The 13,891-nt window shown below is 48.4% G+C and overlaps 1 protein-coding gene across 3 annotated transcripts in view; it reads right to left on the reverse strand.

Moving 5' to 3' along the window:
- Nucleotides 1-13,891, reverse strand: part of sos1 (son of sevenless homolog 1) — a 43,200-nt gene that overhangs the window by 2,071 nt on the left and 27,238 nt on the right. For all 3 annotated transcript variants that reach the window (XM_080880174.1, XM_080880175.1, XM_080880173.1), the window contains 2 exons: nucleotides 13,584-13,866; nucleotides 1,518-1,639 (listed from right to left, as the gene is read on the reverse strand). In XM_080880174.1, coding sequence (XP_080736300.1) covers nucleotides 1,518-1,639; nucleotides 13,584-13,866 — 405 coding nt within the window. The remainder of the gene's footprint in view (nucleotides 1-1,517; nucleotides 1,640-13,583; nucleotides 13,867-13,891) is intronic.

Consider the following 13,891-nt stretch of genomic DNA (forward strand, 5'->3'; position numbering starts at 1 on the left):
ATTATTAAATTACTTACAAGTTTAATTTGTCAGCAACTTTCTGCCAGCCCTCTCTCCTTGCTTTTGCAGCCTTTGCAGTGTTCCCTTGTGTTCTGATTAAACTCTGAAACTCCTGAAATCCCTCACTCAAGAGTTCTTGCTCTGCTGCCGAAAAATACTGAGCGCGCTCCTTGGACATTTTCGCCGACCAATCAGCGGGTTGCCGATCAATGTTTCTACTATCGATGCGTAGCCCCTGTTAAGCCACCCAGTGATCTCACATTACTTCATCCAGCTGTACTAATCGTCAACAACAGGTGTGTTCGGAGAACCGGATTAGCGAGCTCACGGTTAGCGCGATGGTTTGATCTTGGATGTGTCATTTGATCTTGGATGTAGTAAGCGAGGTACGAAGAACGGACCCCAGGTTGACACAGCAACAACTACACCCACAACAACAAGGTGGAGGTTACACGTCTGGGCTGGAAAAGCCGCAGAACCACAGGAAACGCTCCTCCGGGTCTATAAACAGCTTGATGTCTGTGAAGGTTCTCAGTCATCCAGGTCATTGTAGTCAAAGGAGCTTGCAAAGAAAAGCGTCTGGACTTCCTTAAGTTACTTGAAGACGTTTCACCTTCATCCGAGAAGCTTCTTCAGTTCTAAGGTCAAATGGTGGAGAGTCCCAGATATAAACCTAGTGGGAGTGACCCCCCACAGAGGGACAAAAGGACCCCCTGATAATCCTCTAATCGCCTGAGCCAAGGTGTGAAACTGGGTGTGGGTCCCAATCAGCCAGAGTTTCGGGTGAGTTCATTGTGAAACCTGGCCCCACCTTATCATGCGAATTCCTGAGGTCAGAAGAGCCACCTCCACAGGACAAGACTCAGCAGTCCATCTGCATCTTAAGGATAAAGGTCACTCTTTCGAGGATGCCAATGTTCACATTTTGGACAGAGAGGACAGATGGTTTGAAAGAGGAGTGAAAGAAGCATCTATGTCCACTGTGAGCGACCATCTTTGAACAGAGGCGGGGGTTTACGACACCAACTCTCTGCCATCTATAATCCAGTTTTGAGATCCCTCCCCAGACGCCTTAACGCCCACTCACATCCTGGGCCATCTGACCTCAGGAATTCGCATGATAAGGTGGGGCCAGGTTTCACAATGAACTCACCTGAAACTCTGGCTGATTGGGACCCACACCTGCTTTCACACCTTGGCTCATGTGATTAGAGGATCATCAGGGGGTCCTTTTGTCCCTCTGTGGGGGGAAACTCCCACTGGGTTTATATCTGGGACTCTCCACCATTTGACCTTAGAACTGAAGAAGCTTCTCGGATGAGAGGTGAAACGTCTTCAAGCAACTTAAAGAAGTCCAGACGCTTTTCTTTGCAAGCTCCTTTGACTATAAACAGCTTGAAGCTAAAAACAGGTTCTAAGAATTTGGTGGTTGCTGCTCTGTGATACACAAAGAACAGAAGGAACCCTGAAACGTTCTTGCAGTCCAAAAGCTCCTCGGGCTAAAGCAAAGAGGGTACCTTGGAGGGGGAAGACTCAGCAGGAGCCGACTCCGGTCGTCTGCGGGGAGGAACAGGAGGAGGAACGGGAACATCCTCAGAGGCCCGACTGAAGCTCACCATGGAGGAGACCGAAGAGGACCCTGAAAATTACCAGATAGACACTGTTAGAACCAGGAGAACGAACAGGAGAACCATACAGCAGCCAGCAGCAGATTGGTTTGTTGCTCATTAACTTCACGCTTTAAGTACTTCAGGGCTCCAGAGTGCGACCAACTTGGTTGCACATGCGACCTAATTTCTCAATGCTGCGACTAAAAAAAAAAATTTAAAGTCTCAGCAACTCTGAAAGTCTCCATGTGATTAACAACAGACACACATTATCCACATATCGTGGTTTAAACCATTCAGAGATGGTCAGGGGCGGGACCTCTCTGATTGGCCGTAATCCAGATATTCCTGTAGGCCTTGTGTGTATGTTTGAAAGTGTAGGTCAATAGAGAGGTGAGTAGGCAACAAAGGCTGTCACACTTGGTGTTCGCTCGCTCTGCGGTAGAGTATCACTTCCTGTTCCTGCTCAAACACAGTGGTGTTTCTGAGTAGCTTATCTGCTTAGCAATTTAATTAAATTTTTTTATATACATTCTTCTTTCATAGTATAATCTTCACGTGCTTCATCCAAAGCACACTCTGTGTACTCACTACCTAACTTATAGCCAAAGTATTCACTCACTGTGTCTTTACTGTTTTGCTAACTTAGCTTAGCTCGTAGCCGACTCGTTAGCACCATGGCTACTTCACCTGTCCCTCCTGCACTTTCCTGCTCATTGTGTCAGATGTTTAGTTACTCCTCGGCCTCCTTTAGCAGTAGTGATATCTGTAACAAATGTAGCATATTTGCAGCTCTGGAGGCCAGGATTACTGAATTGGAGACTCGGCTTCGCACCCTTCATTCACCCATAGCTAGCCAGGCCCCTGTAGCTGGTGCAGCCGAAGATAGCGTAGCTGTTCCCCGGCAGACCCCAAGCAGCTGGGGAAAGAGGGCGGCTGGGTGACGGTGAGGAGGAAGCATAGTCCAAAACAGAAGCCCCAGGTACACCACCAACCCGTTCATGTGTCTAACCGTTTTTCCCCACTCGGCGACACACTCGCCGGGGGCATGTGAAGCTAGAGACACCGGCAACCATAGTCAACTGTCTTCCAGGGGCCAGAGCAGGCGACATTGAAGGAAATTTAAAACTGCTGGCTAAGGGTAAACGTAAATTCAGTAAAATCATAATTCACGTCGGCAGTAATGACACCCGGTTACGCCAATCGGAGGTCACTAAAATCAATATTGAATCGTGTGTAACTTTGCCAAAACAATGTGGGACTCTGTAGTTTTCTCTGGTCCCCTCCCCAGTCAGACCAGGAGTGACATGTTTAGCCGCATGTTCTCCTTAAATTGCTGGCTGTCTGAGTGGTGTCCCAGAAACGATGTGGGCTTCATAGATAATTGGCAAACCTTCTGGAGGAAACCTGGTCTTGTTAGGAGAGACGGCATCCATCCCACTTTGGATGGAGCAGCTCTCATTTCTAGAAACATGGACAAATTTATTAAACCCCCCAAAATATCAGGTCTCTCTCCTCCAAGTCTCTGTTAGTACATGACTTAATAATTGATCAACAAATTGATTTACTCTGCCTTACAGAAACCTGGTTGCAGCAGGATGATTATGTTAGTTTAAATGAATCAACACCCCCGAGTCATTCTAACTACCAGAAACCTCGAAGCACAGGCCGAGGGGGAGGTGTGGTAGCAATTTTTCACACCAGCCTATTAATCAACCAAAGACCCAGACAGACTTTTAATTCATTTGAAAGCCTGATGCTTAGCCTCGTCCACCCCAGCTGTAAAACTCAGAAACCAGTCTTACTTGTTATCATCTATCGTCCACCTGGGCCTTACACAGAGTTTCTGTCTGATTTCTCAGACTTTATATCTGACTTAGTTCTGAGCTCAGATAAAATAATTATTGTGGGTGATTTTAACATCCATGTAGATGCTAAAAATGACAGCCTCAACATGGCATTTAATCTGTTATTAGACTCAATTGGTTTCTCTCAAAATGTAAAAGAACCCACCCACCACTTTAATCACACTCTAGATCTTGTTTTAACATATGGCATAGAACCTGAACATTTAACAGTGTTTCCTGAAAACCCTCTCCTGTCTGATCATTTCCTGATAACATTTACATTTACAATAATTGATTACACAGCGGTGGAAAGTAGACTTTATCAAAGTAGATGTCTTTCTGAAAGCGCTGTAACTAAGTTTAAGAATATAATCCACCCACTGTTATCATCTCCAATGCCCTGTACCAACACAGAGCAGAGCAGCTATCTGAACGCTACTCCAACAGAGGTCGATTAGCTTGTTAATAATTTCACCTCCTCACTACGTACGACTCTGGATACTGTAGCTCCAGTGAAAACTAAGGTCTCTAATCAGAAGTACCTGACTCCGTGGTATAATTCTCAAACATGTACCCTAAAGTAGAGCTGGGCGATATATCGAGTTTTTAAAAAATATCGATATATTTTTATACGAGATATAAGATCTGACAATATCGTTTATATCGATATAGTCTATGTTACGTTATAATTATACTTGTGGAGCCGCAAGTTTGCCTCTCTTTCGTCCACTTTCGTCTTTACGTTACTCGGCCTCGCCTCTCCTTCACTGAACACAACTCCCCCTCCTCCCCCATCGCTTCACCTGCAGGAAGCAACAAGATGGACACGGCAAATCTCCTTTAACGAGTTACTGCTCATCGCCCCGTGCATGGGGCTGGACGGTGTCAATGTGTTAGCTAGTTAACCACGCTAACGAGCTAACCACGCTAACGCCATGCCGCCCAGAGGTGCTGCACAGCCTAAAATCCTTGAATTTTCTCAAAAGTTGACAGCGCGCCTTATGTATGAATTCTGGTTGTGCTTGATGGCCGCGAACCGATTTTATGTGGAACACACCGCTCAGCAATCTGTCAAAAAATGTTTTAGTACGACTTTGGTAAGCTACGGAGCTGCACCGCTTGATGGATTGTCGGAGCATTACGGCTGAGCCTCGCGGAGTGATACGTACTGGGCTTCAACGTAATATTACCTTACTGTGTATAAGGACCATAAATGGCACCTGTTAAGAGACGTGGTTGCGAAGTGGATTTCAAACTCAATGCTGTCAGTCACGCAGTACAAGTTGGGAACAGAGCAGCTGTGAAATCTGTCTTTGTTATTGTGCTCGTCTTTTAGTTTACATTTTGACTGCACAATTGTGAGCTTTTTGTTATGCACAAAAACAACATTGTTTTCTTTTATTTATGGAGCATTATTATTTAATAAATGCTCATAATTTATTTTTGAGTAAATTTTATGTACATCTGCTCTATGTTAATAAAAGTGCCTGTGTGACATCTGGGACACAGCTTTGACTAAGAACTCTCTTTTTGTTCTTACTTTATGGCTTTAAAAAAAAAAATCGAGATATATATCTTATATCGCCATCCAGCTAAAAAATATCGAGATATGAATTTTGGGTCATATCGCCCAGCCCTACCCTAAAGCAGATGACTCGTAAGCTGGAGAGGAAATGGCGTATCACAAAATTAGAAGATCATCATTTAGCCTGGAGAAATAGTTTGCTGCTTTATAAGAAAGCCCTCCGCAAAGCCAGAACTTGGGCTGGGCCATATCATACAGTTCACGGTAATACCGGTATAATGTTGGGCAACGCTGAGAAAATAAAATATCGCGATAGAATATGGCTAAAACACGCATGCCCAGTGCCTTTGTTTTCATACGCACATGGCCGAAAAAGCATGGCGGCAACGGAGAATGAGAAGGGGGAAAGCGCATCGTTGAGCGAAACCGATGAACTGGTTTGTAAAATGCTGCAACTTCAGTGATGTGGAACTGGCTTGGTGTCTGTCCGTCAGATACTCACCAAAGCACATTTTTTTGTACAACATGCAAGCGGGCCGTCGTTATTGCCGTATTTGTCGGTCTAAGGTGCTCGTAAATCTGGGAGTAATCTGGGTCCTAAACTCAGTCTCATTCAGGTCCAAAGTCAAACGATCACTGCGGCATCACTGAGAGTTAAAAACTGTCTAAATTATTTCATCTTTAATAAAATGATCAGCGTTGCTGCTTTACCAGGTGTAAGAATTAGGTTTAACATTCAGGCATCCATGAAAACAGGATTTATGAAATTTAACAGAGTTAGAAGTTAGCAGGAAGTTAGCTCACTAGTTTCGCTAGTTACCTAAGCATGATATAGCATGTTCTGACTGAGAGATTTATAAACAAATTCAAACGTACAGCTCTGCTATCACTTCCAACATAAATGAAGACAGAAAACTAAACAGCAGTGACGTTTGTAGGGTTACTGAAGTTGGGCTACCTGGTATTTAATGATGTGCTACGTGATCGCTAGCAACACAGCTATGTTAGCATAGCATAAACAGTGAAGCTGGAGGATGAACGCTAACACTTTTCCGCTTGATAAAAGTTAACGTGAAGGTTCCTGATGGTTAGAGACAAATGCAATCCTATGGCAGGATGCTGTAAACGGACCAAAATTCAGTCAGGAGAACAACTGAGATAATCCATCCACAATACGAGGTCAGTCATTAATATACTGCAACAACATGGGAATAGTGCAGCCGTGATAGAATACAGCATTAATGAATCAATGGTACAGAAGTGGAGGAAGCAAGAAGAATGAGTTTAATAAAGTTTGATTTATCTGACTGCTTTGTTTCGCTTAATGTGCCTTATAATCCTGTGCAATTTTTTGTCTGAAAAATACGTATTTGACGTTTTTATTTGGCACACTGCAGTTTAATGTTGCAAAGCAGGTCTTTTTAACTTCAGTGGATATTATACATGGTTATGCTCAGGATATGTCAGCCCATTTCTACTGGAAATGCCTTTTGGTTAAACTTTCAGCAAGGAATTTGCATTTGCACTGTTAAATTTTTATATAGCTTTAATGCACATAAAAAACAGCTGCTTGTTTAAGTGAAAATACATTGATGGGGGTTTTTTGCGCTAGCAAAGTTGTGGAGTTGCATTTTGTCTCGCATCAATTATATCGTTATCGCAAAGTTTCAAATATATATCGTGATAAATATTTTTGGCCATATCGCCCTGCCCTAGCCGGAACATCTTACTATTCATCACTGATTGAAGACAATAAGAACAACCCCAGGTTTCTCTTCAGCTCTGTAGCCAGGCTGACAAACAGTCAGAGCTCTTTTGAGCCAACCATCCCTTTAACGTTAACTAGTAATGACTTCATGAACTTCTTCACAAATAAAATTTTTATCATTAGAGAAAAAATGACCAATAATCATCCCACAGATGTAATATTATCTACAGCTACTCTTAGTACCATTGATGTTAAGTTAGACTCTTTTTCTCTAATTGATCTTTCTGAGTTAACTTCAATAATTACTTCCTCCAAACCATCAACGTGTCTTTTAGACCCCATTCCTACAAAACTGCTCAAAGAAGTCCTGCCATTAATTAATGCTTCGATCTTAAATATGATCAACCTATCTCTAATAATCAGCTATGTACCACAGGCCTTCAAGCTGGCTGTAGTTAAACCTTTACTCAAAAAGCATCTCTAGACCCAGCAGTCTTAGCTAATTATAGGCCAATCTCCAACCTTCCTTTATATCAAACATCCTTGAAAGAGTAGTTGTCAAACAGCTAACAGATCATCTGCAGAGGCTTATTTGAAGAGTTTCAGTCAGGTTTCAGAGCTGTTATGTTGCGGGTCACATTGACCCAGCACAGAAGAGATTTCACATGTCATCTGCATGACTACAGAAAACGAAAAAAAAAAAAAATCAAAATTATAAAAGAAAATTGTAAAATAATCAATGCCATTGTTTCTAACACTTTTGGATGAGTAAATTTGCCCTGGGTCAAATTAACCCAGGAGCATAATTGGTGTTCCTAGAAACCAACATAACAGGAGAGTTAAAAGGGAGTTTTTCCTTCCCACTGTCGCCAAAGTGCTTGCTCATAGGGGGTCATATGATTGTTGGGTTTTTCTCTGTATCTATTATTGTAGGCTCTACTGTACAATATAAAGCGCCTTGAGGTGAATGCTGTTGTGATTTGGCGCTGTGTAAATAAAATTGAATTGAACTGAATTGAACAAAGCCTCATTTCTGCTGTTTAATACCAAAGAAAATTAAACTTAAAATGATACCAAATTACAAAACGCTGTCTAATAAAACCTCTATAACTTGACTCCGCTTCACTTCATGTTGATTCATGGTTTTCTTCAGTTTTTAATCTACTGCAGATATTTTAAGGTTATCTGCTATAAAAATCCAGGCCAGGAAAATCTCCATAATGTTTTTCTGTTTTATTCTCAGTTACTTTGACACAAAGGCATTTGCTGTGATGCTCACACAGTACTGATAAATGATCAGAATTATAATATTTCTGACTGTCTGAGGAAAAATTGAATTGAATCGAATCGGGGCCTTGTGAATCAGAATCGAATGGATTATAGAAATCAGTGATACCCAACCTTAGTGAGCAGCCTAGGCCTGACAGAGGTGGATGTAGCTGTGGGTAATAAGAAAAGATGAAAAGAACGATTGATAGTGTTTTCATTAAGGCCTGATCCGTCTGAAACTCATAGCCAGTGCTCTGACACGGAGCCATGGATTGCTCAGCTTACATCTAACACTGGTCTGGAGACGGCATCAGATAATGAGCCGCATACGATGGACCCCGAGCCAGAGCCCACTGAGAGTAAAAGGAGGAACGTGTATACTTTTGGAAAAGATTCAGTGAAGCTGATAACATGATGCACTGCATTTACTGTTGCGAGTGTGGAGAGACCGTGGCCGGCAATACTGCATTTGTGACTGCTTCTAATAAATTTCAAAGTGAAACGCTGAAAAGCACAGTGTATCCAGAGAACACATTATAAGCTGCGATAAACGCCCAGTGTCTCCTCACTGCCTTTCAGCAGCAAACAGGTCGTCAGGAGGCCGACATGATGATGAAGTTTAACATTGGCACTCTTTAGCAATACTGTAGGCCAGGGGTGCCCAATCCCGGTCCTCGAGAGCTACCGTCCTGCAGCTTTTAGATGCATCCCTACTCCAACACAGCTGAATCAAATGAATGGCTTGTTATCAGGCCTTTGCCAAACACGATGGCACGCTGAAGAGGTAATCAAACCATTTGATTCAGCTGTGTTGGAGTAGGGATGCATCTAAAAGCTGCAGGACGGTAGCTCTCGAGGACCGGGATTGGGCACCCCTGCTGTAGGCAAAGCACTTTAAGCACAAGCACCTTTTCAGGAACTTATCCTTCTTGCAGAAATGTGCTCCAAATAAAGCACTTTGTGTTGACAAGATTGATAGTTAATCATTTACAAATCAATATTGTCTGTATGGACAGCAGTTGGAACATGTAAAAAGGCGGGGTTAAGTGATGCGGTTGAAAAACTTGGGCGCAACTAACTTTTGTGCTGGTGCACATAAGAAAACAAGTTAGTGTAACCAGTGTAACCACGGCAACAAGTTAGTCTAGAGCCCTGTACTTAATTCAAAAGTTAGAATTTCTTAAAAAACCAAAATAAAAGTAAGATCATCCGTCCAGTGCAGCGGTCTCAACAGACACTGACCAGTCATCTCTCCAGGGTTTACCTGGGGACTGAAACCTGACCTAGGACAGGTATCCTGGTCGCATGAACCACCTAAACTGACTCCTTTCAATGTGGCGGACCTCTAAAGCTGACCCCAGAAGCTCATTTCTGCTTCACGTTTTTCTGTTTTATCCTCAGTTACTTTGAACCAAGGGCATCTGCTGTGATGCTCACACCTCTGATGAAGTGTCAGCTTTCTTTTTATACATATAAAAATGTGCATATGTACTGATAAATGATCAGAATTATGATATTTCTGACTGTGTGAGGCAAAACTTCACAGATTCAAATAGAACCAAATCGATTCTAGAAATCAGTGACGATACCCAGCCCTACTCAGGATGCTGTGGAGGTGGTAGACGAATGTCCCAGGCCTGCCTGCCATGTTACCCTCAGCTGATCGAGGAACTTTCCAACCTTCCCTTCAGGATTCACTGTGACTGTGTGCATGGAAGAACAGCAGACAGCGCACTCATCCAAGCACGTCAGGTACTCAAAGACGAGTCCTGTTCCAGCGAACAGGTACAGAACCAGGAAGGTACGAGTGGACTCAGGTGAGCCGGTACATCTCACGCTCGTCCCCAAAACCAGTTTACGCAGCCTGAGAGCAGCCTGCCAAGACCTCGGCCATCGTGTGCTGCCTGAACCACGAGACGCTGGAGTCCAACTGTATCCAGCTGGAAAATGGACTCCAGTCTTTTTACAGCAGGCCTCTTTCACTTTTTTCTGGCCTTCACACTCCGATGGATGCGTCAGAGAGCAACTTAGTATCTTGGAAGGATAATTGGCACGCAGCCTGGAGCAGCCAGGGATCGAACCACCAACCTTGGATTAGTAGATGACCTGAGCTACCTCCCCCACCTTAGAGCACCCTCCTTCCCCAAGGGTGATGGGGATGAGGAAAATTCCCAGTTTACGCAGCCCAACATCAGCCTGCCAACGCATCAAACTACAACTGCTGCCCGAAACAAGAGACGCCAGAGTCCGAGCGAGCCGCCGGATCAGAACTCACTGAACTTCCCTGACGCCTTCTTTCATCTCGGCCGGTGCAGAGACAGTAACACAGCTGCCAGTTTCTATGGAGACAAACTAATACAATGGGTGTGACATCATGCACAGGTGAGACACAACAGGAAGTCTAATCAATATCCTCTATACCAATGAGCAATCAATAACAATGGAACAGAAACCTGAAACACACTGAGACAGGTGAGAGACAGACAGGTGTGATGTGTGGGGCGCAGGTGAGCTGTGGAGCAGGCGTACGGAGAGTCAGGAAGGTCATACTAACGTGGGCCGTGCGGCAGAGACACCACAGCAAAGATGCTGTCGCAGGCTGCAGGTGAAGAGGAGAAACACTGTGAGGAAGGGAGAGGAGTGGTGACATCATCCTGCAGAGAGGAGGTACGATGATGGAGGCGAGAGCGAGGAGAGGAGGTACGATGGTGGAGGTGAGCGCGAGGAAAGGAGGTACGATGATGGAGGCGAGAGCGAGGAGAGGAGGTACGATGGTGGGGAGGAGCATGAGGAGAAGAGGCGCGATGGTGGAGGTGAGCGCGAGGAAAGGAGGCGCGATGGTGGAGAGGAGCACCAGGAGAGGAGGCGCGATGGTGGAGAGGAGCACCAGGAGAGGAGGCGCGATGGTGGAGAGGAGCACCAGGAGAGGAGGCGCGATGGTGGAGAGGAGCACCAGGAGAGGAGGCGCGATGGTGGAGAGGAGCACCAGGAGAGGAGGCACGATGGTGGAGGTGAGGAAAGGAAAGGAGGCACGATGGTGGAGGAGGCGCGATGGTGGAGAGAAGCACAAGGAGAGGAGGCGTGATGGTGGAGGCGAGCGCGAGGAAAGGAGGCGCGATGGTGGAGGCGAGATGGTGGGGAGGAGCACAAGGAGAGGAGGCGCGATGTGGAGGCGAGGAAAGGAGGCACGATGGTGGAGGCGAGCGCGAGAAGAGGTGGCACGATAGAGGAGAGCGCGATGGTGGGGAGGAGCGTGAGGAAAGGAGGCACGATGGTGGGGAGGAGCATGAGGAAAGGAGGCGCGATGGTGGAGGAGGCGCGATGGTGGAGAGAAGCACAAGGAGAGGAGGCGCGATGGTGGAAGCGAGCGCGAGGAAAGGAGGCGCGATGCTGGAGGCGAGCGCGAGAAGAGGTGGCACGATAGAGGAGAGCGCGATGGTGGGGAGGAGCGTGAGGAAAGGAGGCACGATGGTGAAGGCAAGATGGTGGGGAGGAGCGCAAGGAAAGGAGGCACGATGGTGGGAAGGAGCGTGAGGAAAGGAGGCACGATGGTGGGAAGGAGCGCGAGGAAAGGAGGCACGTTGGTGAAGGCAAGATGGTGGGGAGGAGCGCAAGGAAAGGAGGCACGATGGTGGGGAGGAGCGTGAGGAAAGGAGGCACGATGGTGGGGAGGAGCATGAGGAAAGGAGGCGCGATGGAGGAGGCGCGATGGTGGAGAGAAGCACAAGGAGAGGAGGCGCGATGGTGGAGGCGAGCGCGAGGAAAGGAGGCGCGATGCTGGAGGCGAGCGCGAGAAGAGGTGGCACGATAGTGGGGAGGAGCGTGAGGAAAGGAGGCACGATGGTGAAGGCAAGATGGTGGGGAGGAGCGCAAGGAAAGGAGGCACGATGGTGGGGAGGAGCGTGAGGAAAGGAGGCACGATGGTGGGGAGGAGCATGAGGAAAGGAGGCGCAATGGAGGAGGCGCGATGGTGGGGAGGAGCGCAAGGAAAGGAGGCACGATGGTGGGGAGGAGCGTGAGGAAAGGAGGCACGATGGTGAAGGCAAGATGGTGGGGAGGAGCGCAAGGAAAGGAGGCACAATGGTGGAGGCTAGCACGAGGAGAGCGCGATGGTGGAGGCGAGATGGTGGGGAGGAGCGCGAGGAAAGGAGGGGCGATGGTGGAGGAGAGCACGAGGAAAGGAGGCGCGATGGTAGAGGCGAGCGCGAAGAGAGCGCGATGGTGGAGGCGAGATGGTGGGGAGGAGCGCGAGGAAAGGAGGCGCGATGGTAGAGGAGAGCGTGAGGAAAGGAGGCGCGATGGTAGAGGCGAGCGCGAAGAGAGGAGGCGCGATGATAGAGGCGAGCGTAAGGAAAGGAGGCGCGATGGTGGGGAGGAGCGCGAGGAAAGGAGGCGCGATGGTAGAGGAGAGCGCGAGGAAAGGAGGCGCGATGGTAGAGGCGAGCGCGAAGAGAGCGCGATGGTGGACGCGAGATGGTGGGGAGGAGCGCGAGGAAAGGAGGCGCGATGTAGAGGAGAGCGCGAGGAAAGGAGGCGCGATGGTAGAGGCGAGCGCGAGGAAAGGAGGCGCGATGGTAGAGGCGAGCGCGAAGAGAGGAGGCGCGATGGTGGAGGCGAGCGTAAGGAAAGGAGGCGCGATGGTGGGGAGGAGCGCGAGGAAAGGAGGCGCGATGGTAGAGGAGAGCGCGAGGAAAGGAGGCGCGATGGTGGGAAGGAGCGTGAGGAAAGGAGGCACGATGGTGGGAAGGAGCGTGAGGAAAGGAGGCACGATGGTGGGAAGGAGCGCGAGGAAAGGAGGCACGTTGGTGAAGGCAAGATGGTGGGGAGGAGCACAAGGAAAGGAGGCACGATGGTGGGGAGGAACGTGAGGAAAGGAGGCACGATGGTGGGGAGGAGTATGAGGAAAGGAGGCGCGATGGAGGAGGCGCGATGGTGGAGAGAAGCACAAGGAGAGGAGGCGGGATGGTGGAGGCGAGCGCGAGGAAAGGAGGCGCGATGCTGGAGGCGAGCGCGAGAAGAGGTGGCACGATAGTGGGGGAGGAGCGTGAGGAAAGGAGGCACGATGGTGAAGGCGCGATGGTGGGGAGGAGCGCAAGGAAAGGAGGCGCGATGGTAGAGGAGAGCGCGAGGAAAGGAGGCGCGATGGTAGAGGCGAGTGCGAAGAGAGCGCGATGGTGGACGCGAGATGGTGGGGAGGAGCGCGAGGAAAGGAGGCGCGATGTAGAGGAGAGCGCGAGGAAAGGAGGCGCGATGGTAGAGGCGAGCGCGAAGAGAGGAGGCGCGATGATGGGGAGGAGCGCGAGGAAAGGAGGCGCGATGGTAGAGGAGAGCGCGAAGAGAGGAGGCGCGATGGTGGAGGCGAGCGTAAGGAAACGCGCGAAGAACGTCCTGAAGCGCAGCACGAGGGCGGAGCGCAGGTTGTCGCCGCCTCGTTCAGACTAAGAGGCTTACTTTGTGTCTGATTGGTCCTGCTGCTGCCGTGACCTGTTAGGGCCTCACAGGTGGACAGCAAACAGGAAGCCACAGTTCCAACCCAAAGACAGCCAATAGGGTTGGGTGGTCACATTCAATGCGTTCAATAATATCAGTGGGCAGGCTCAGTGTCAGTGTGAGTGGGCGGGTCTTACTGGAGTGGAATGGGCTGCTGGGTCCTTGCGGCGAGTCAAACACGCTGCCCACATCTGTGGAGCTGGAGGCGGCGGAGGCGGCGGAGGCAGGGGGCGGGGTCAGGGGGGTACGGGGAGAGTTGGGGGCAGAGGCCGGCGTCCCCTCGGACTCGCTGTCCGGGATGCGGCTGTAGCTGATCTTCCTGGGCTCGTTCTGGAGCGGCGTCGGATGTCTCATGGTGCCGGGTCGGGCCGAAGTGGGTCGGATCCCCGGAGACTTCAGAGGATAGGTGTACTTCTTCGCCTGCAGCAGGTGAGTTGATTAGTGT

The sequence above is a fragment of the Rhamphochromis sp. 'chilingali' genome (assembly GCF_963969265.1).
Source record: "Rhamphochromis sp. 'chilingali' genome assembly, chromosome: 4".
NCBI lineage: Eukaryota > Metazoa > Chordata > Actinopteri > Cichliformes > Cichlidae > Rhamphochromis > Rhamphochromis sp. 'chilingali'.